This window comes from Tinamus guttatus, unplaced genomic scaffold, assembly GCF_059628265.1.
Source record: "Tinamus guttatus ecotype Peru unplaced genomic scaffold, ASM5962826v1 Tinamus_guttatus_pri_ptg000408l, whole genome shotgun sequence".
In the NCBI taxonomy this organism is placed as follows: Eukaryota; Metazoa; Chordata; class Aves; order Tinamiformes; family Tinamidae; genus Tinamus; species Tinamus guttatus.
Genome location: NW_028288942.1, coordinates 750,918 through 775,308, shown reverse-complemented (window position 1 = coordinate 775,308; position 24,391 = coordinate 750,918). Strand labels below are relative to the sequence as shown.

Below are 24,391 nucleotides of genomic sequence, written 5' to 3'. Positions count from 1 at the left end.
ACCTGCAAAAAGTTGGCAGGCCCTGCAGCTCAGTTGCCATGCGCTGTCTCTCCAGGCCCATCTGTGAGCACTGGTTGGGCAGAAATCTCTCCCAGATGCAGCCTTTCTTGTGAAACTATCTGTACAATGAAAACCCTCATGCACAAATCACCTACTTGCAACACCGGCAACAAAAATAGCACCCAGGGAGAATTTGAATTGACTGAAGCAAAGGCGGGAACAATACTGTGAACAGAACTGTGTCATCCCGAAAGAAACATGAGTAGAGTAGTGAGTGTCAGCTACTGTTGAAACCAGATCATCTGAGCAGAAAGGAATAAAAGCTGCAGTACAGGGAGGAAATTAAAATACATTTTGAAGCTTTCGTTTTGGAAAGAATGTAAGTAGAATTTCTTGGATTTCTGTGCTGTCCTGGCTAGAATTATTTTAATATCTTGTTCAGATTCACAACACTTTCTGGATCTCCTTTGAAAATACCTGGAACAGCCCTCTCAGAAAGAATCTTCAGCAGCTAGTCCTGTTCTGAATGCATGGGCAAATGAGGGGAGAACAAATGAAGGAAGTCCTTGCTGCTAAATTACAGAAGAGAGAGGTGAACATTCATATGAGCTAAAATGCTCATTCCCCCTTTCAGAGGAGATGGACTTCTTCATTTAGAGGATGTCTATTTGTTCTGTCCCCTAGATCAGGTCTTGGCTTAAGGCCTGGAAAGTGTTTCACTTGTATGTGGGGAGTGAGGCCCGGGTTTGTAAAAGACGTCTCCAGCCAACATCATCCTATCATGATGGAGCAGCCATTATAGAGATCTGTGCCAGTGGTGCCTTGCTACTGTGCTCATAGCAAGCCAGTGACCAAAAGGAACTTCTCAGACCCTGAGGCATCAACTAAGTATGAAAAAGTTCCTGAGAGGAATGGAGAAATGGGTGACCTCAGATTCTTCAGTCCTTGGGCCTTCTGCAAAAGCAACAAGCTAGTTAGTTGTTCACTACATACCAGGCATGTGGGTCATGCTTCACCCTCAACTTTGATCAAAGCCCCTGCATTTCAGGGGGCACATGGCACGAACATTGTATGAAGGCCTCTGCATTTGCGCTCTCAAAGTACACCACCTTGTGTTGTTCTGGAGGCAATGGGCAGGAGGAGGGGAGAAACCTGTCCCTGCCTTCACTCACTGTCTCTGCCTTTTCCAGTCCTTCAGTCATTTTTCTCCTCCCACTCCATCTTTGGCTCCTGAGGTTGTCAGTTCCTCATCCTCTCACGGGTGTTTCTTTTACCTCCTTCCCAGCTCACTTGTTATACAAAAAAAAAAAAAAAAAGAAACACCATTAGTGATGGTATTCTAATGTTCGTGTCACTTTTAGGTTAACATTGCAGAGGCCAACAGCAACTTAGGTCTCTGCATGCCACAGGGATCAACCAGCTCTGAATTTGAGAAGCAATTGTACTTCAGTAATTGCCTCTACGTACCCAACATGTGCACAGGCTGTATTTACTGTCCCTGTTCAACCTTGTGTTTAAGCCATGCACTTAGTTGTTCAGCTTGTCAGCCTGCTCAGATGAGTCTCGAAGTCACACAGAGGTGTCAAATGGGGTCCAGTCAGCATGCAGGCAGCTGCTTGAGGCTTGGCCCTGCCATCATGGCAGTTCAGAGCAGAGCAGAAACCCTTTCCTTCCCCTCTATTCTACCTGGTAAACTGGCCAGGGGTGGAGGAGGGGAAGGATACAGAACTAAAGATCTTTCCTCTCTGGTCTTTAAAATGGAGGCTGTCTGCTGCCTCTCGGTGGCAATTTGGAGGAACAGGCAGCCCAGTTGCCCAGGGACCTCCATACCCCTATGCATACACAGGGTTTCTAATCTAAACCTTACCTTACCCTATCTAGGAAATCTTCCATCCAGGGCCAGAAGATGTTCTGGCTTCCCAGAAATAGCCTGTGTACAAAATCCTGCCCTCACTGACCTTTCCCACCCTTGTCTGCTGGGACCTGCTCTCTCCAACCTGAGGTCAGTCCCTGAGTTTGAGGTGTCCTTCAAGCTGTTGGGCAAGCCAATAGGCAAGATGACACCTGCCTCTTTTAAGGTATAAGGCACCTCCTGGCAGGAGTTGTCTGTGCCAGCAGCACAGCTGCCTGCAAAATTGGTAGGAGAAGCTGTCCTTCAGGTAAGTGATTAACCGTAACAGCCTCCTGACCCTGCTCCGTGTGGTGCCTACGGCTTGTGTTGCAAGAGTATTAAAAGCAACTATTTTCCCAAGCGTAAAACAGTGTCTTGGGCAGGAGGGACTGTCAGTATTAGGGCCAAATTCACTTGTGGATAAACACTGGTGTGATCATGAGGCCAAACTCACCTGGTTCAGAGAGATCACCTCAGCCAATAAACTGCAAAGTGCGAAAGACACTTGAATCACTAGATAGTGGTTTCAGTCCTGGCACTTCCACAGAGCTAACACAAAGCCTTGTGTCTCTGCTTCTCTGACATGTGAGGAAAAATCAACAGCAGTTACCCACTGCTATACATTTTGCTGAGGTGAAAGGTATGGAGCAGCGAGTTGTTTGTGGGGCGGGATTAATTAGGACTGAATTTTCTTTTGTTAGGAGACAAAAGCATTTTTTCTGAATTTTCTTTTTGTATGGAGAGAGTGCTCTGTTATTTTTAATCCTCCCCTTAAACTGATAATTTAGATCACACCAAATCAAACCATTGTGCCTCTGACCCAGCTTTGCCCTCATACTACATTGCGTTCTCCAGCAGTCTCTACACCATTCCAGGTATTCGTCAGAATATCTACCCACTTCTTCATCTGGGCTTTCCAATTTGTTAAGTTTGTACTGTCAAAACTCTGTGACTATCCATAATGAAACCAGAGAATTAAGTACCAGCTTGGGGACACACGCTAGAACAGTAGTCCCTGTGAAAAGGTAAGATCTTCCCCTGAGATGGAAAGCTACGTAGCACTGAGTCCTTTGGTGGACCTGAGTTTGTGCTGGAGTGAACACACTGCAATGCAAGAGATCCCTCAGTTATCCTGGACGTAGATTGTATTCTAAGAACACTACTTGGTATAATACTGGATGAGACCATCTTGTTATCCTAATAACTCCACAAAGAGAAATAATGTGTCTCGCCAAAAATCCATTTGCAGTACTGTCCATCTCCAGTGTCAACTGGCCAATTGGTGCATTTCTTCAACACATACCTCAAAAACAAACATCTCTGAGCATGTTATGAACAACCCCCACTCAGGCTAGCTAAATAAAAGTGAAATCCTCCACAACCAGTGCAGTTCTCTCCCTGTAGAGAGGATGAGAGAGAGACAAAGAAATACACACAGCAGATCTGAGTCAGGGCACCAAATACTTTACTGGAAAATGCTGGCACCATGATGATGAAGGCAATATAGGAACCCAGAAAAAAGGGAATGGTTCTCTGTTCTCTTTCTGTCTTCCCCTCTGTTTAAGGTGATTCACTTCTTTTTCTCCTTGTCTGACTTTAGTTCTTTGTCTAGGAATGCATGTATTGCCACATTTAAATAAGGAGTCGGGCTATGCTGTTACGAGGACAGAAAAAGATCAAGCCTTGGTGCTTCTATAGACAATGTGAAACTGTCTTTGACAGCCGGGATCAGATTCCATCCCTGCTGAGGAATTCTCCCTGGTTACACAGAGGTTGCAGAAACCAGCATCTTACCCAGTAGGCCAAATTCCTTCTCTTTTGCGCTAGCAGGTTGAAACTAAAGGTTAATGTGCTTCACCACAGGGCAGGATTTTAAGCTATAAAAGAGGTGTTGCATGCCTTATTCTGGGTATTTTTCTTCTTCATATTTCCTGATGCTATAGCAGATTATTGATTTACAGGCTGCCAGCAACTCTTGCCATTTCAGTCACTGACCATTCAGCTCTGCCAGGGGCAGGCTTAGGTGCTTCAAGTGATTTCCTCAAGCCAATGGAATACCAATATATAAAGGATACATGTTTCGGACAAGTGTTGAATCCTGTGGTGGTGTACACCTATCCTCTGATAATCAAATCACACAACAGGTATTTTCCTACTAGCCTTGCAACAAGGGCAAGCTTTCATCACTGAACTGTGCTGGGGAACATGCTACCCAATAACCTCTGCTGGCTATAAGACAACTGCTGCAGCGTCACTGGGTGCAGCTGGCTGATAGATCAGAGATCAAACCTTCAGCTGTGCCAGCACAGGGGTTCACAGAGCAGCTGGGTACTGACAGAAACTGAAATCTTCAGTGGTTTGCATTAGTGTGCTGTTTGTGGACTGCAGTGGCTAAAGAGAGACCAACTATATATCCTGCTCGAACATTTCTACCACAGTGGTGGGAAAGTCTGGAAGGTGCAGTACGCAAAGACAGACAACCGAGGGTGGTACCATGTCAACATGATACCTGGATCATAAGTCAACACGTGCATACTTGTACCAAAACCATGTGATACTCTGCAAGGTTACTTTGTGTGGAGCCGTTCTTGGAGGAATATGGCCAACCGATGAACCAGCCATACGAGCACATGCCGCAGACCAAAAAAGGTCACCTTGAACCTACAGAATGAGGAAGGTTCTAGAAGATCGAAGGAGCCTGACAACAACCAAACAGAGAGAAGAAAGGCTCTGGCCAATCAGATGATACAAGGGGTGCATATGCGGGGAAGGAAATGATATATAAGGGACGGCCTTGTTTGAATTAAGGGTTCTTTCATGTGGATTCTCACTGGTTTGTGCTGAGCCTATGGTTTTTCTCTTCTCAGTTGGTGACCCCCGACGTGATGCACGGCATGACGCATCGATGCTGAAGAAGCATGTGGGGAATCCCGAAGGAGAGGCCCAGCTGGAGGACGGCTCAGTGGGACTGAGACCGGGATGGATCGGAGGACGGTCCGGGGACAAAGAAGAAGGAACGCTGCAACGGGACACCCTGTGAGGTGAGCAGCTGGGGCAGGAGATGGGTCCAGGAGTCACAAAAGAAGAGGTGCAATTGTTAAACTTCTCCTGCATATACTCTCTAAGAGAGGAATTAAGTACAATGAGCTTATGCTCCAGAAACTGTTAATCTGCTGTCGAGAAAACGGGTTCCTCACTGAACCGGAAAACGCTTTTGAAGTTGGAGTATGGGAAAAGGTCGGAGAAAAACTGTGGGACAGAGTAAGCAATGGTAGTAAAGAAGTAGAAACCTTAGCTACCACTTGGAGGTTGGTGCTGTCAAACTTGTGAAGTTTAAAAGCAGAAAGATATGCAGCAGCTGGGGCATTCGCCACCCTGAGACCTTCATCAGGGTCAGCAGCATATCATATTAGAGTATTTGAACAATCTCCTGTCCTGTCCCCTGTATCATCATCAGCACCCCCAATGGAAGAGCAGCTAGGGACGGGAGAAAGGGAGATGGCGGTTGACGAGCCCTGGCCATCGCCTCTGCCTTCGGGAGAAGAAGCTCCTGAAAGAACTGCAGGAGCCAAAGATCCAAAGGATCTACCACCAATACCACCATGCCAACGGCCCGATAGCAGCGGGACAATGTTTTATCCACCCCTACCGCCCTCATTACCTCTATCTCCTGCACCTTAGCCGCCCCTTGCGCCCCCGGGACATGCAGAGCGGGCAAATGAACTGTTCCGAAAGTTAGGGGAAAAGGAAAGAGATCTGATTTGGGAGAGAGTTTTGCAAGAGGAAGGAAGGGGTGTGGTCACGCTTTGGGATGAAAGCAAAAGATGAGGTCGAGGAAACGATGGGGGAGGTGGAGGAGGCGGGTTTGAAGGATATGATCCAAAGAAACATTGGAAAGGAATTATTCAAAATGCAATAGTAGAAGGGGAATTCCTTCCTAATGCCTATCCGGTAGTTATGGGGGGGTCGAAATCAGCCAAATCAATGGGTGCTGCTGTCATGGGATCTGATTAAGGAAGCTTGTAAGTCGGTACAACAATACAGTTTACATGGGCCTTTTACGCAAGCTATACTTAATAACATATTTATGGGGCATTTGCTAACACCTCATGATATCAGACAATTGGCTTCCGTTCTGCTGGATCCTATGCAGGAAGTGCTATGGCGCACTCGGTGGCAGGATGCGGCTGCAGCTGCCGCTCTCGCTAATTTGGAAAGAGACGAAGGAGACCCTTTGCGCCTGGTCTTGACAGACATGCTCATTGGGGGAGGTCAGTGGGCTGATGCACAACGCCAAGCTCAATTAAATGCAGAGGTTTTGTGCTTATCAGCAACCCTGGCGCGAGAGGCACTCAGGACCCTTCCTGAGGATGGTAAGCCAACGCCAGCATATACTTCGGTCAGGCAGGGGGCCGCGGAATCTATATGCAGTTTTTAGATCGCCTCCGTGACGCATTAGAACGAACCCCACTAACGGACAAGGTGCGGAAAGCCCTGCTAATGGCTTTGGCAATAGAAAATGCTAATGCGGCTTTGCAAACGAGTTTTACAGGTCCTACCCAAAGACGTTAATATCGCACAAATGATAGATGCATGTGCACGAAAAGGATCGGCTGAGGAACATGCCGGATATCTAGCCTCTGCTTTCGCGGCTGCAGTCAAGCCATTGGTCCAGCAAGGAAGGGGTGATCACATTCCACGATGCTTCAAATGCGGGAAGCCAGGACACATCAAGGTACAATGCCGAGCGGGTGCAGGGGGTAAGGGGAAGAGTGCGGGTAAGCCGAATAATAGAGGGGGTTTTTCTGGGGCATGTGATCGTTGTGGTAAATTTGGGCACAGAGCCACAGATTGCCGATCACAGTTCCACAAAAATGGGACCCCCTTGGGAAACGGAGGGACGAGTGTGACGAGACTGCGCTCTACGACATAAGCTAGGTGATCACACGAATTTTTTCACCAGCCTGCAAACATCTTTCAACGTCAATTTGGCTTAACGGAAACAGATGCGAGAGGCATAGTAAAATCTTGTCCAGACTGCCAGCAACATGCTGGAGGACTAGTCGTGGGAGTTAATCCAGGGGTACTGGTCCTCTGGAAATTTGGCAAAAGGGCATTACACATTTTCCAGAATTTGGGAAGAAAAAGTATATGCATGTCTCTGTGGATTGCTTTTCACTTGTTGTGTGGGCAACAGCACAAACTGGGGACACCAGTGAACATGTACAACACCATATGCGGGCTGCAATGGCGGCTGTTTGTGTTCCTCAGAAAGTAAAAAACGACAATGGCACCTGCTATATTACTAAAAATACAAAGCATTTTTTCCGCTTATGGGGCATTGCACATGGTACGGACATCCCTCACTCTCCCACAGGGCAGGCTATTGTGGAGCGCATGAACCAGACATTGAAGCGTCTGCTTCGCAAACAAAAAGGGGGAGAATTGGGACTATCAAAGCATTGTATGTTTTGAACTTTCTGCATTTACCACAGGACAGCCTGGTGCCTCCAAAGGTAAAACATATAGCAGGATTAAAAGGAGATCTCGCAGAACTAAAACAAGGACAAAGCAAAGTCATGGTAAAAAATGGGACCTACAGGTACATGGGAAGGGCCAGCAGACTTAATAACTTGGGGGAAAGGGTATGCCTGTGTCGTTACAGATACCAGAACCAGATGGGTACCAGCAAAATTGGTGAGACCATGGCTGGAAACAGACTCGCATAATCAGATGCAGCAGGCAAGCAACCGGTACCCTAGCTGTGGAAAGTGTAAACCTGCAGAAGGAAGACATGGAAGGAAGAAGTGTAACTGTTAGTAGCTGTATGTTGTGGTTCATAGGAGGTAATGCTGCTTTTAACGCTAATGGATATGTTACGTTTCTTAAGCAGATTGTTGATTATATCCAAATCAAGAGTTGTTGGCTTTGTGAGACAGCAGATCAATTTGATACACCAGTGTTAGGTATTCCTTTAAGCAACTGGACAGACCTGAATTCATATAGCCTACTCAATACATCATATCAATGTACACAGGAGAATGTCACTATGGAAGGAACACCTTTTACACTTCAATTACACGGTGCCTTATATATATTATAACTTAGCAGGCCCAAATCTAGGCACCTTTCAAAACAAAACAGGCAATTGGACGACCATAAAGCTTAAGTTGAACCATAGCAAGGATATAAATTCTGCAAGTAACTACTCTGAGGGAGTAGGAGACCAACAATGGGCTGACTGTTTATGGAGAAGAGCCACCACGAATACATATCTAAGAATAAACGCAACCTGCAACTTGCCAGGGGGTCACTGGTGGCTGTGTGGAGACCAAGTTGCTCGAAAACAGTTCCCAGGCAACTGGTCAGGAGAATGTACTGTGGGAATTTTAGCTCCCCCGCTAACAGTATTTAACCATTCAGACATGAGGGGAATAGTAAGGGGCCTTTGGGGAAAGTCTAGAACCAAACGAGAGATTGGTAATCCTCTAATAAGGTACAATACTGGGTTCCATAGGGTGCTTTTGTCGACCCTTGGTATTACTCAATTGGAGAGGGTGATTCTGAGTATTTCAGGTGAAATGGAAATCATCTCTAACAGCAGAAGCTATTTTTGGATTGCAAACAGAAGTGGATTCCTTGAGAAAAATAGTCTCACAAAATCGAAAGGCCCTTGACATCCTAACAGCACAGGCTGGAGAAATGAAACAAATGAAACATGTTCCAGCTATACTGATCAGTCCGGCAAAATACTTGATGGATGTCCAAGACATTTGGGATCACACAAAAATTTTGCATAAAGTTACAGAGGATGAGGGTTTGTCATGGTTGGACAATTTATTAAGTGGATGGGGAATTCTGGGGTGGTTACAATCGTTAATTGGAAGTGTAGGGATGGAGTTCCTGATTTTGTGTTGTATTCTGTTAATTGTGCCTTGCTTGTTGAAATGTGTGTCTAACATTGAAAAGGCCTTAAGGAAGGTTTGGCTGGTTCAAGAACAAAAAGGGGGAATTGTGGAGTTGTTCTTGGAGGAATATGGCCACCCGATGAACCAGCCATACGAGCACATGGCACAGACCAAAAAGGTCACCTTGAACCTGCGGAATGAGGAAGGTTATAGAAGATCAATGGAGCCTGACAACAACCAACCAGAGAGAAGAAAGGCTCTAGCCAATCAGACGAGACGGGGGCGCGCGGGGAAAGGAAATGGTATATAAGGGACGTTTTTGTTTGAATAAGTGGTTTTATCAGCTTGATTCACATTGGATTGTGCTGAGCCCACGGTTTTTCTCTCTTCAACTTTGCATATGCAGGACCTTTCAGACTATTACTAGATGGTTATTGTGCTTATGCAATTTTGGTGTGATTAAGGTTAAGAGAAGGTGTTCTCAGGCCCGTCTTACCTCCAGAGTTTATATGGAGGATACTACGAGTTGAACCAGCAATTTCTAGCAAAATGTTTTTCCCAAGACAGACATTTGTATGCCTGTAAAGAAACTGCCTTGCTCCTCTCCATTCATGACTAAGCTATCCTGGAGAACTATTTTTATGTTGTCACAGCTGAGTCTAGAATCTGCAGCGCTTTCATTGTATGATTTTGTGAATTCTCTGACCTCACAGCCTTGAAAGTGATCCAGTTGATAATAGTCGCTTTGGTCCTGTCTTTGCTGCCCACAAAGGGGTGTTATCACAGTGTGATTTGAGCTGCTTCTCCCTGGATGAGCTAAAGGCGATGAAGTGCCAGTAATTTTTACTTCAATGCCACTAGCTGATGTCAGTGGTATATCCCCCTCTCCTCAGCCTCCACTCTTTGCTAGATTCAGTTCCTGGACAAATGACATCCAGGTTAAAAAAAAAAAAAAAAAAAAAAAACAGGCTTCTGACTCCCTTCTTTGTGTCTTTATCTTTCTTTCTCAGCCAAGTCAGCCATCTAAATATTGTTAGACAAAGCAAGTACATCTCTTTCTTCCATCAGTCCCAAACAACATCCACTTGCAGATCCCATTCCACAGCCCTTGAGCTTCAACAGACACCATTTAGATGGAGAGCAGGTGCCAGTCAGGGAGCCTCAGGCTCTAACACTTGCTAATTACTCACAAATGCATGTGCAAGAACCAGTCTTGGAGAAAAGGAAAGCGTGGGCAGGTGGGGGTAAGGGCCAGGCAGTGTGGGTGTTCCTGTCCCAAAGGGTGATAAATTTGAAAGAGGAGCATGTTTTCAGTACCTCCCCGCCCCACTTGCTCAGTAATCAGATACCCACTTCACAGGGGACCAGTTCTTGACAAGTATGGGGATTTTCAGAGGCTAAAAAAAAAATTGGGGGGGGGATCGCCTCAAAAGTATGTGGTAGCTGGAGAACTTGGTTAATGGGGTGCTTTAGGAGCACAAAATTACTCACAGACTGCGTGCCCATTTATGACCTTCTTGGATGTAATTACGCTCATCCACTTGGCACATAATCTTCATTAGTTCTGTTCTGATATGCATTAAGAATGGTAAGTACCAGGATCAGCCTCACTTAGATGAGAGAAGGAAACAGGTGTCAGTGCATAGTGGAAGAAACTTGAGAAGAATCTAACCACACATAGAATCTAAGGGAACACTTCAGTGCCCCATTCTAACAGAAGACTCTAGAAAGGTATGGATTTTGTATACAGAATAGGGGAGGGAAAAAAAAAAAAGGCACCAGGAATAAGTACTTCTGTTTCATTTCAAAGTTCATAAGCAGAATGTGTTTGGGGCAGAAAATGCCAGACTGCCTGCTACAAAGCATGCTCTGAGATAACAGTGTAGGAGTGATGTGTTTTGAGGCTACATAGGGCCTTTTTACGGTAAGAAACATAGGACTGCTATTCCCCTCTGGAAGTGGAAATGCCAGAAATTGTAACTAAGAAAGCATTTGAACACAACTACTTGTCTGCCGTTTGCTTGTAATAAAAGGATATCCCATTGACTCTATAAGAACCACACCATCTTTTATGGGAAGAATTCAAGCAGAGAGGTCACGCAGAAGGTTTTACCCAATAGGCAAAATCTCTTCTTGTTCCCCAGAACTTTGCATAATTCTGGTTCCAATCTGTGCTGTTAACGAGTCTTTCTTTGGGGAGACTATTCCATATTCCAGTTGATAGTTGAAGGTAGAAAGTGCTTCCTGAGATGAGTACATACAAGTATAGCTCACCAGCAGTCTGGCAGGTACACACACACACACACACACAAGTTTTTTGTTTTTTTTAATGAAAGGCTGGTAAAGAAAGGAGGGGCCCATCAAACCTTAGAAATCCAGGTTGGCTCATTAGCCTTCTGCCCACCTGATTTTTGACACGCTGCCTTTCCTGTCTGTGCAGAGAGGCAGTCGGGTTTGTGCCACATAGTCCTTTTGTCAGTCTGCCTCTGCCTCTCCACTGCTAACAAAAGGCCACATCATCTTGTAATTCTCAGGTGATCGAGAGACTAGGTTGTTAATGGGAGGGAGAAGCTTTGTCCTCCTTCCTGACTTGCTCCTCTAAAGATTCAAGAGAAAGGAAAACTGAATTTTAATATGAATGACAGACTAATTTTTGTTATTCTTTCTTGACTGCCTGCCTTCCACAAACATGTCATTTCAGGTCCAGACTGTGAGCTGTGACCAAGCTGCAGGGGGGCAGGCTGTCTGGAGTCAAGAGCTGGGCTAGTACTGAGGACAGAAGGGAAGTGTTTTCATTATTTTAACCCAAGAGAGTTTAATATAGACAAATATCAAAGATGTCTCCTTGAAGGAAAAGCTGGACAAGCTCAACAGAATAGAGGGTACAGGTAGGCAAAAATGTTCTGTCCTCTCCTGCCCCACGCACCACTGACAGAACAATAGCTCCCAGGAAAACCTCTGGGGGGCAACAGGGCCTAGCCAATAGTTTCATGTTTACTAACACCAGGCCTCACTCACAGAGTGACACGGTATTCACCAGAACACAGATAATCTGTTTTTGGAGCTCCTGGGTGAGGAAGACAGAACAGCACCTAATCTACATAAAATTTAAGACAACTCCTGCCAGTAGGACATTACCCTGCTGATTAAAATGAGTTCAGCATTGTTCTGAGGGAGGAACCCATAGCATTTCTGACCCAGTGGCACAAGCTGCACAGCTGGATTTTCGGCATCGGTCGGTCTCAGTGCTTTCCCAAGCTCTGGCCTCTGTAGGCTGGTCTACTTGTACTACTTTAGTGCAAATTTTGAGCTCCAGCCCTCTGAAGGTATAATGCTACTGACACAAATTCAGAATCCCTTTTAGAAGGAACTTTCTGTCTTTCTTGCTTGGTCCTGCCTCATCTGTGCCAAGGCTAAGAGTGTTTTCAATCTGATCTTTTATCCCTGCTGTTGAAGGACTATGGAAAGGGCTCATTAGCACATACTTCATCGCAGTGGGTCATTCCATTCATTTCCATACATCTAATGATGCAACATGTGCTTACTCACCTCAGCAATGCTCAGGTCCTTAAGGATGCATTAGGCCCTTAAAGAATTGAGAACTGCAAAGCCTGCAGTAACAGGGGAGGGAGACACACATTTTGGGGCTAAAAATTGCTATTATTTGACCTTCTAGGGAAGAATGGTTGAAACTACATGGGGGTTAGGCTAGACATGAACTGGATAGCTATTCCAGCTGAAAAAAAAAAAGCTGCAAGAAGAGCAGAATGAGTGATATTGTATGTACTCTACAAATCATTCCCAACAGATATTTTAAAAGGCACATCAACTCTGGGCATTCATGGGCAGCATATCCGGTTTGCAGACTGAAGGTGTCACAGGGCAGAGGGTCCATATCCAGCTCCCTGAGGAGCCCCTGTAAGTATCTACACCTCACTTCCTATGGCATTCCTTGTGCCTGGATGTTTTGTGGAGTTACCTTCCCAAGATATTTTATATATATCATTTATTTACAACTACTGCAGCTGTAAAATGCTAATCCTTTTACTGTGCGTGTCCCTAGGCAAACCGTGTCACCTCTGATGGCTCAGTTCTGCAGTTTTAAGAGAAAGGCAAGAATGCTTATGGAGTCTTTGGTGCTTGGAGGGAGAATCTCCAGCTAGATGATTTTATCAATAAACATTATTAGAAGAATGTTTATTATTTTGCCTGATGGATGCTGCAGAGGCAAGTATGTGGAGCCCATTTTCATTGCCAAAAGACAATTTTCTATGTGAATCAAATGTTTTCATTTGTAAACAATTCCCCTTGTCCTGCACTCCCACACCTCAGATGTTGACACATTCATATTTTTTCTCCATTTTTACAAAGGGGTGTTTTTGGTAAGCTCATATAATACAAAAAACAGCATCATCCAGGTATCCTTGCAGGTCATGACAATGTACAGACCATGCAGATATATGACCATCACATCCATATGCTACTGAATAAACTTTTTTTTTTTTTTTTCCCCCACATCTGGCAGGGGATCTTTTTTTAGTACACACGTTAGCTAAGCCCACAATAGTAAGCAAACAGCCTAGAAGAAGCTGTCACTGTGCAGGCCATTACTGCAGTGAATGCATCCTAGGGCAGTAAACAGGCACACCAGGTACCAAAACAGTATGAGAATGGAGCCAAGAATCAGATGAAGGCTGTGATCTATGCTTTATCCCTCTGGCCCACTTATAACTGATTTCCCCTGCATTCCTGATTGTCTCCCTTCTGGGATTCTGTCCAGATTCTAAGTGAGAAACAAAGCCACCATTAATTAGGGGGTCAAGGGTGGACTCCATGTAGCCCCTCCAGGCAAGCAGCACTGCAAAGCAACACTTTCAACTGGGAGCTTGCACAGTCATGCTCACTAGCCTCCCTCCCCCACCACTTACAGGGCACACTGGAGAGAGTGGGCCTAGGGGCCAGCTCATATCACCTGGGGCTCATTTCTTATGATGACTCAGCTGGGGAGGAGGAGATATATGGATGCAAGGGAGGCTTGTCTTTGCAAGATTTTAACAGGGTAATAGAGTTAGTGTTTACTCCCTTTTCTTTTGTATACAGGTAGGTGTCTGTGTCATTTTTTCTTCCCACGGTGGGGTTGGGGAGGGAAAATCTGTTTGCAATGTCACATGTTCTCTTTTCTTCCTCTGCTCATTGAGTTTCTACTTTTCTGGAAGGAAGCAGGTTTTTTTGTTTGTTTGTTTTGTTTTTTTTTTTTCCTTCTTCCTTGGATAGGAAAAACTAGCTTTGAATGCTATCTTATGCAGGTGACTTCCTTTAGAATCTGACCAGGTAATTTGTATGTTCTCAGTAGCAAAAATAAGATAATTTTTACAAGCTCTTATTTCTTCTAAGAACAACCCCCTGCCCTACCCCCCAAAGTAAGTGTTATTTCACTGTGATCCTACAAAACAGGCCTGTGTCTGTCTCAACCTTGTGCTAGCCACTAGAGAATCTATTCAAAGAGTAACTTGTCTTTCCTTCAAGCCTTATGCCCTGCAATACAGACACTTCTCTGGAGCGGTGTGCCCCGCCGCTACCTGCCTTGTGCTCCCTCCCTCCCCTACCCAGTCTGTATTCATTTGTGAGGAGATGGAGTGCTTATCTGTTCGCGATGATGGTTGAGATCTGCAATGCAGGCCCGCATAGTCTTTGCATGCCCCGAGGGTACGAGAGCCTCTGGACTCCCCTCCATTCTTTGTGTTTGGGTGGGGAGCAGCGAGGAGGGTGGAGGTGAGGAGGAAGAGTGTTAAACGTGGACGTGGTGTGTGGGGGGGGAGTTGAGTCTGCCCAGCCTTGTCCAACTCACCAGACGGCTCTGCTCAGGTTCTAAGGTGAGAACAACACTCTTCCCTCCACCCCTCAAGCAGAGGGGGCTGTGCCAGAGGTAATGCCTCCTTCGTGGCACCTGGAAGCTGACCTGGGAAGCCTGTGCCCCAGCCCTCCCCCACCCCTGAAAACCCCGCAGTCCCTCCCCTCCAATCAAGTGATTTTTAACATGACAATGGCCGTGACAATTCCTTCTAGCCGAGGCCGGCCTGGGGAGGCCATAAAGCATCCCCCTCGCCTCCAGCTAATGGAGTACGTGCGTTGGGGCTACCCGGAGCGGGCGCGTCGCTTGCCAGCTCGCCGCCCCCTTGGCGCCGGGCGCTGCCGGCCATGAGCGCCCACCTGGCCCTGCCGCCCTTCCCGGGCGCGGTGAGGTATGGCGACTATTACTGGCCCTCTCCAGGCAGCATGGACAGCGCCTCGGCGGAGGAAGTGCCCGCGGCAGATGCCCTCCCCTTCTCCGCGGCGGAGAAGACCCCTCGCCACACCGGTAGGCACCCTGGCCTCCTGGCCCACGGGGAGCGAGCTGGATCCGCTCGGACTGGGGAAGGTGACGGCGCTGGGTTTGGAGGGCGCGAGCTCCGAGGCGAGAGCTCGGCTGGGCGCGGGGTGGTGAGCTCGGCTGTGCCCGTCGTGGCTGCCCCGAGGGCAGGCCGCGCGGCTCCTCCGGCTGCCGCTCCTGGCACCCCGCGGGGGTGGCCGCGGCTCCTGGGGCTCCGGCCGTGCCCGGGCTGGGAGCGGGACGGGGAGCGGGGCTGTCGGGCCTCTCCGCACGGCCCAGCGCGGCATTCGTGTGGGCAGACGGGGAGCAATGTGAGACCCGCTCGCAAAGGAGGCACTCTGGGTGCCTCTGCTTCGCTTCCCCGTTAAGAGTGCACGAGTGCAGGCACTCAGCACAGTAATGGGCCGTGCTGGGCTGCCTGCAGCTCCTTGCACTTGGACTGCCAAATCCTCGTGCAGAAGCAGGGGTTTCTTTTGCTTGTTTGTTTCTCTGCTCACTCTGCTTATTTCCTTTCTGCTCAGATGCCTCTCCAACTTCCTCCAGTTCTGGAACCCTCATTCAGTACACCCCAGATTCTGCCACAAGCCCCACCACGGAAGATCCGTCTCCACATCCTTCTTCGCAGAAGATCAAGGAGGAAGGTGAAGGTGGGGTGAAGAAGGCCAAGAGCCGTACAGCCTTCTCTCAGGAGCAGCTTCAGACCCTGCACCAGCGGTTCCAGAGCCAGAAGTACCTCAGTCCCCAGCAAATCCGGGAGCTGGGCTCAGCCCTGGGGCTCACTTACAAACAGGTGAACATCTTGCTATGAGTAGATGAGTTGCACCTCTAATCTGAAGTGATCTTGCAAGCATAACCAGGATGGTTTTTTGTTTGTTTGTTTTTCCTTAGATGCTGGACAGACAGTTTCTCATTGCCTTATTTATGCCTTTTTTTTTTTTTTTTTTTTTTTTTTGTGTGTGTGAGAGTGGGTGTGAAAAGCTGACCACTGTAAGAGGAAAACTATCTGCTGCTGTACAGGTGTTTTAAGAGCACATATAAGAGCAGGGCCACAAGCAGAGTCAGTCCTATTCTGTATGGATTAATGTTGTCCCTGATAAATGAGAGAAAGGCACTTGCACTGCCATAGACCTGTAGCCTTTGTGTCAGAATGGCACCTTCTCTTTCTCCCTAGAAAGAGAGCCATGGCAGCTGGTATGTGACTCTGAGGGTGTGATTCATTTCTGAGCACTGATCTTGATGTAGTATTGAAAAGTTGCTGCTGTACAAGCTGTGTTTCTGCAGTTTAATGCCTGGCCTGTCTTTCAGGCAAGGTTTTTGATGAGTGATGATGAAAGATCCCATTGTGATCTGAGCCATAAGAGATGCTTTTCCCCCCTTGCCCCTCCATCTTGTCTCAGCTCTCTGATTCTACTGCTGCCTGGGTCTGCTGCATATTGTTGTATACAATATTAGGAGCTGAGCAGTTAATGTTTGGCCTACTGTTATAATACAGTAAGGTATGTGGTAAGCTGTAAGCAAGAAAGAATTTCTAATGTGCTGTGTTTCCTTCTGCCCTGCTTTTCTAGGTGAAAACATGGTTTCAAAACCAACGGATGAAGTTTAAACGCTGCCAGAAGGAGAGTCAATGGGTGGAAAAAGGAACGTACCTACCACAGGTGAAAGAATTTCCTCTCAACAGCTAAAGCAGTTCTTCTCTGGGATGAGACTTCTAGTTAAAACCAGATTGAAAACTAAATAGCCAAGAGGGCTTGCAAGGCTGCTTTTGGTGGCTTAGTCCAGGGCTAAAAGATATGTTGGGCTAGGAATTAGTGACTTAAGGTCTTGTCCATGTCTGCTATTATTAGTCTATAGTAAGGACAACCAGCATGGGGAAAAAAAAAAAAAAAAAGCTGCTCCCATTTTTTGAAGGGGGAGATGGGGAACAATAACAAGAACATGTTCAAAAGAATAGTCAGCTGATGTGATATTCTTTGTTACTTAATACCTTTCTCTTTCTCCCCTAGAATGGGTTTCATCAGGCTGCCTGTCTGGATATGACCCCTACATTTCACCAGGGCTTTCCTGTTGGTGCAAGCAGAAACCTTCATGCTGTAACCAATGTCCACCAGGCTTACAGCAGTGGCCAGACATATGGGAATGGGCAGAGCCTGTACCCATTCATGGCTGTGGAAGATGATGGGTACTTTGGAAAAGGTGGGACAAGCTGCAATACCCAGCAAACCATGGGTTTATTAAGCCAACAGATGAACTTCTATCATGGCTACCCTACCAATGTGGATTATGCCAGCCTGGAGTCAGATGAGACCTACAGCTTCCAGAGCACCTCTGACGGCATTGCACAGTTCTCGGGGTTTCCCGTACGGCATCAGTACCAGGCCCCTTGGCATCCCCTGGGGACCCAGGATGGTTATGAGTCTTAGGTCCAAGTATTTTTTTTCTTCCTTCTCAGTGTTCTCTCAATTTCTAGGGTCTTCAGACATCCAGTTTTGATTCCTTTCTCTTCTTTCCCCATCTTCATCCCTATCCCAGCTCTATTCATTTGTGCGGCACAACACCCTGCTGCCTTGGGCTTTTCTGAATAAGGGTATTGTTCTGTGCATAGCTGACACCTGGCAAGCGTCGTTTATATTGTCCACTGTTGAAGCCTTACCTTCCTTTGCTGCCTCTTCAGCAGGTGATTTTTCCAGTCCTGGCCTTGCATGTCTTGCAGCAGAGCTTTGCTGGAGGAGAATGTTCTGTGCTTCATCATATTTTTGTTAAAAAAGCACTGTTGTAGCCCAGGTCATCCCTGCTGTCTTGTCTGTTTCTGTTGTGATTGCAGTCAACTGCTGGTAAATTCTTCATCTGTGTGCTTTCCTCTGTCACTGAAGAGCAAAATCAGATCATCTAATCGCAGACAACCCAATCCAAAGTTAATGCTAGCTCTTCCTTCTAATGGGCAGGGTCAGCACCTGCCTGGTTGGCTGTCTTCCTGAGTAAATGGGCAGCTGAGGGGAGGGAAGGAGTGCAGGAAAGAAAAGTGGGAGAGTGCAAGACCCATAGAGAATTTCCCTGTGGTGCCCAAAGCTGCTGCTCTTTTTTGGGCCTATTGGCTCATTCAAGGTGATGTTTCTGGATTTGTTCTCTCGGGATTTGTTCTCACAGTTTAGATCTTCCCCTTCCACTTCTTTCTGCTGACCGTTGGTACCTTGGAGTGCCTTTAGGGTACCCTAAAGTGCCACTGTTGGAAGTGTGAGAAGTGTCTATGTCTAGCCATCCTTTTGAGTGATGAGAACAGTTTGCATATCAGTACATGAAAGCCCCCTAGCACTTCACAAAGACTGCACCACTAGAATGCAGCTTTACCTGGGGTAAAGGGGAGCAGTTAAGGAAAAGATTATGTTGTTTGATGTTTAATGTCATTTAACCTGGTGGAATCTGGATGTAGGAGGAGAAAATTCTGTTGGATCCTGCTGAGGTCAGCATCCTAAGTGCTAGACCAGGATGGTTCTCTACTTTGTTTTATCCCTGTTTTAAAGAGTGTAAGCTAGTAAGACATTTATCCCTTTCCCAGAACTTAGTTGGCTATTTTCTATATTATTCTACTGAAAAGGGCACTGGTTGCCTCATCTGACATCAGCATGCAAATTCTGAATGAGAAGCTTGGAGAAACCTATTTAGACAAAGTGAGGGAAAACTCTAATTATTTTTTCAGTATTTTGTTATAAGAGAACGATCATCCCTGACAGTATTGAGAAACTGGAATTCATATCCAACCTGGATGTGTGGAACTGACTTTTTAATGGGATATAGAGCTACAGAATTCAGTATGCCACTGTCCAAGAATGTAAAATGATGGTATGAGCTGTCAATAATGGTATGAGGTAGAGAAAGTGGAAATAGTTCTGTGGTAGGGCAGGTTTGTTAATGCCCAATTCTTACTACTGCAATCTTCTCCTCTAGTACTTGTGCAAGGATTGTGTATTGTAGTTGAATTTTGACTGCAAATGAGAAGTTTTACCATTGCTCTAGAATCATTTTTCCTGAAATATGTTTTGTATATTTTTTGAAGTGGTTTTGATCCTTTGTATATGTATGTGGTTTTTATTACTTTGTTTCTACTTAATGTTTTTACAAACTTGCCTGAGTTGAAAATAAATGACACTTTTACTGTTACTTTCAGCATTATGGGTGGCTTGTATCCTTCATCAGAGAAGGCTTTCAAGGGAATGTGTGTGGGTTTTATTTGTTGTTGCTTTGTTTTCAGAAGCTTTAGTAGCAATACCAAAGAAAGTGGAAAAATGGAGCCTGGTTGTGTTCCTCCCAGAAGTGGCGATAGAAGTCTATAGGCAATAGACATCATCGATCTTGTCTTTAATATGCAGGTACACTCCCAAATGCTATGTGCTCCCAAGTCTAGGCTTGGGAAAGAAAGAAGAGAAAGGATTGCAGTGATGCAAGCATTTTACAGGGCTGTGTATGGGACTTTGAACTGCAATTCTTCAAAATAACTGTTTGAGTCAAGGACGGGGACTTAGTTAAGATGAGAAGATCACAGATGGTCAAGAAGTCCTGTGCCATATGAGAATGCAGGCCTGTTGGGGATTCCTTTGGTACCTTACTGCACCTCAAATAGCAGCAGCTGTTTGTATGTAGATAGCTGAATTCTCCTGTCATACAGCTGTCTCATGCATTCAAATAAACATGTTTCCTTTCTTGTTTTGTTCCAAGACTGCATTTCTTTGCTCTTAACAGTTAGGCAACACTTAGATACTGAAACACAGAAGGTATTCACATTAGGGCCGAGGCATAGCATTGGCAGCCATCTTAAACCCACCAATGCCTCTTTCTATTCGTGGAACTTTGGCTGCCTATTGACCCTTGGGTACTTGTTTGGCAGTGGGGGAGAGAAACAACAACAATGTGGAATTCACCTGCAGTTCTCTATAGATATTCCATTAGTATGGTGTCCATGGAAGCTAAGTTGTAGTCCATATTTGAATATGGACTACATATTCAATATCAGTGCTATTGTAACACCATAGCCAAGCTCCTGCCTGTAGTTTCAACTGGTAGAAAGAGTCTGTTCTTGTTAATTCTAGATTCATTATATCATGACAAAGCTTTTGGTCTGGCATGAAAATGTAGTTCTACATGTATTTGGACTGTCACTAAGTACAGATAGCTGAACTGACAGCTCAGCCTGAAAGTGCCATAGTCTTTTACTGAACAGAAGCAATTCGTATGGGTGCATTACTTGGCTCAGCTGTGCTAAGACGTGTGCTTTTCATTTGCAGTGCTGTCATGCTCCATGTTTCCAAAGGATGAATGTATGTAAGAAGATGAGGGAGGGGATTGCTGAGCCTTCATAGGAAGAGGAAATCTGAAGTGTCTGTACATAGGCTGCAAACCTTGCACTGGAAAAAGTTATCTGGCCTACAACTGAGAAAAGGTCGGGTCCATGCAGTTTCCTTTCTTGCAAAACAAATACTCTTTCTCAGCCTGTTGGGTTTTTGTGTTCTAGACTTAGATTGGCTGAACTGGTTTAACACTGAAATATAGGTGAACCATACACCTATAGAGATCCTGGCTACCAAAGCCTTGAGTCCTTGCTTTAAAATGAGTAGCTTCTACTTAAAAAATAAACAAACAAAAACTTTATGGATTACCTGCTCTTTACTGGATGTGTTTCTCTTCCATGTTTCTGCTGCTAGGATGAGGAGGTGAAGTGCAGGTATCCAGAGCTCTACAGGAAGATACCCTCCTCTTAAAATGGGGAATTATTGCCAAAATAGCTCTGCAATTGAGATATTTTTGTCCTATGTGCTATAGGAGAAGGCTTACAATAGTTTGTGTTACTGTACCATGGGGACACTGAGGTTGAATGTTTCTGCATGGGTACCTTATTTCTCTGGATTGCTCAGTCCTGTGTGCATGCAGGTTTGACAAGAAAAGATAAACATAGAGCCCAAGGGAGCATGCAAAGTAGCCGCTGGAATTTCATCAGGTGGCCTGGGAAGAACTACTAGTAGTCAGGAAGTGTTTCTGGCAGCTATGGAATGAAGTAGGGCTTGGGTCTTTCATGCTACTAGAACTTTTTCTCTGTTATCTTGAATCATCTCCATGTATGAAACAGCTGAACAGGTAATGAAAGCACTATTATCAAAACTGGTGGAGATGCAACTAATCCCGAAAGACTTACAGTGTAAAGATGGTTCATATCAGCTCCTTAAAGGAAGAAAGTGTGTGTCCACAAATGCCTTTTCTTGCACCTGGGATATATTACACCCCTGCCAGGGCTGCTGCTTGCTGTGCTGTGTAAATGATTTTTGCATACCACAAATATGCCTTGCCAGCAAACCTTTTTAGCTATATCTATCCTTAGGCAGTATGAAGCTTTCTACATGTTGATGGTTTATCCCCACATTTTATACAATGTAGCTTGCTGCAGGCCACACCAAGAATGAAGAATGAAGCTGCTTGCATCAACATTAGTTTGTCAATGCTGCAGGTGTGATTCCAGTGGTGCAACAAATTCTGTCCAATTTGAATTAGGTGGATTTAGTACAAACTGTCAATATAGACCAAGTTTTATTCTATAGGCAAGTGGATATTTGAGTTTGTCCCATAGGCAAAAGAGCGAGTGAGTAGTGTGATGCAAGCAACTTCATTCCTCGCTCTCAGTGTAGCCTGCAGCAATGTTTTACAAGGTACACGCTTCTGGTGGGTCCACAAGCAAGTTCCTGTCCAATGCAGATAAAAGATGTGATCTTTACTTGAATAAGCTCTCCCCAAAGGCATTTGTAAATGTTGTATTTAGTTATCTAACTGCACTGTGTGACTCAGGTTGAGCTAACAGTTTTGAAAATTTTCAATAAAACATTACCCCAGATATCATGCTTGACTTACCCTCAGTGCCTAATAACGTCCTTGTTGATACTGAGTAGTCAAAAGGCATAAGGGATCCAAACTGATGGCACTAACATTAGAACAAAAAACAAGCAAACAGTAACAACAAAAACAATCCTGCTTGTTTTTCTTGTACGGGGCATTTTGTTTTCATGTCCCGATTTTTTAAGACCTTGCCACAAGGTCTTATTTGTAGCCTCTTTCTGTAACCCCAAGGTTGAGAAGTAATTTCTCACTGTTAATGGAAAACCAGCTGCACGCCTACAGGGTGTGCCTCCAGCAGCTGGGATTTATCCAGATCAGTGAATGTCTTAAAAAGCTGGAATATCAAAACTGCTGCTACCTTAGGTGAACCTCAAGGTCACTCCAAGCCTCTGCTAGATAGTGGGGAAAGACCATAAAAGAAAGCAAGTCTTGTGTGTTCCTTTCCAGCTACCTGTGGCAAAGCGACTGCTAGTGTCAGGAGCTGCATTCTCGCTATTGTTACACAGAGCAGCAGGAATGCAGCTCCTGATACAGGCCGACTTCAAAGGACTCCTTTCCTGGAAATTGCTTACTTGCCTGTTTGAACTGTTTCAGGCTTTTTGTCTCCAGAACCACCTATGGCTATAAGTTCTGCTGGTGAATAATGACCTCTAGGAAAAACTATCTTACAGGACTCCTGAGGAAACTGCAGGAGTTGGCAGTCTTAGCATATTTTTGCTAAGATCAATAGTGTGGTTATCACAGCTGTCACTGTTTGCCACTAGAATTTTTCCTGCAAGCTAGACCAGAGGCACCACACTAAAAATCTAACTGTCCCAAAGCATTCTTGAGAGTATAGGGCACAGCCCTTGTCTTTCCAGAGAAGTATGAATGTATGGTTCCTTGCCCACCAGGACCACTTGCAGTGTCACCTTTCCCCTTCCACCTTTAATGGGATGGCATGGAAGGCTTCCATATCATAAGCAGGTTAGTACCAGCAGGTAGGCTCCACAAGAGTTGAAAAACCTCCTTACACTCCTTTGAGGGCCCTGATAATTGCTACTATTGTAATCCACCTTCTGATGTTAATCAGGACCTTAAAGGTGCTTTTTAGCTAATTCAGTGGATCTCCACCCTCTGATGGGGCAGTGGTTGCAAAATATTAGGACTAGGACAAGTGTTGGTGTACATGTGCTTTAAAATGGATGTCCAAAATGCCTGAAATGCCTTATTTTTTCTTCAAATCATACTATACAGTTTTTACACCACAGCTCCATAAACAACATAGCTGTACAACCAAGGAATCGGCAGCTGCACGAGGAGTGGAGTAGAAGCAAACTGTGGAACAGTAGACGACTTTAGCAGTGTAACACCAATGCTTCTTATTGCTTCAGTCTGAGATATACCTGCACCAATTGTCTTCATTTTATATCCACCTTTTTAACCATGAGAGCCACTTCATTGCAATAAGACAAAGTAACCAACATCATTAAGGAGTCGGATAGCCCATGACTCAGGGATTTGGGCCCAGTTATTAAATGCACTTAGATACATATATGTACTTCTATGCATTTAGACACATATATGATATTAAGGTTAGAAATGATGATAGATCTGTGTTTTAGTCCAGTCCCAGTATTACATATCGACAATTGGAAGAAAATCTCTGTCCATAGTTTCAGGATCATATCAGGAATAACAATACAATGTGTTTGCTATGCTTATTTACTTTCCATCTGAGTTTCATGCTGCAATGCCCTGTTACAGTGGGGAAAAAATCACAGAAAAATACATAATCCAAATGAAAAAAAATTATTTGCCAGATTAAATGCATTTTTAGGTTTTGTCAAATTGAAACACAGAAAGACACAACCTAGAAGAAAGAGCCTGATTGTCATTTCCTTCCTTATAAGATATCTCACAAGCCCACATCACAAAGGCTGCTTGTCCCATTTCCCTTAATAGGCTCTACATCAGTTCCATTTGCAGCTTCATCAGATGAGTGCTTCGCATGTGACAATAACTTCTCCAACCCAGTGAAAGATATGCGATGAGCACCTCTCCTTACAGGCCACATCTTTCTTTTTTTTTAATATATATATACACAGCTTTACTGCAATATTTATAGATGAGATTCCTAAAGGAATCCGTGCCTACTCTGAGACAGGCTATGAGGCCTATAATTTAGAAGTTCTCCAAGATAATCTAGTTAGCCAGACCACAGGTCTTGCTGTAAGAGAACTTGATTGTATGTGCCAATAAAGAAGGGTGTGTGTTCGTGATGCCCCTGAGTCAGAGAGCACATGAATAATGGAAAAGTAAGAATAAGATTTGACTCCCAGATACCTAAGCCCACCACATCCACAGTAT

The 24,391-nt window shown here is 45.2% G+C and overlaps 1 protein-coding gene across 1 annotated transcript; it reads left to right on the top strand.

Moving 5' to 3' along the window:
- The first annotated feature begins 14,836 nt into the window (after window positions 1-14,836).
- On the top strand, window positions 14,837-17,673 carry LOC104566509 (homeobox protein NANOG). The gene is given in 5 exon segments (XM_010213305.2): window positions 14,837-14,987; window positions 14,990-15,157; window positions 15,691-15,959; window positions 16,735-16,824; window positions 17,173-17,673. Coding segments are annotated over 5 exon segments (1,095 nt in total). The 3' UTR covers window positions 17,590-17,673.
- The last annotated feature ends 6,718 nt before the right edge of the window (window positions 17,674-24,391 follow it).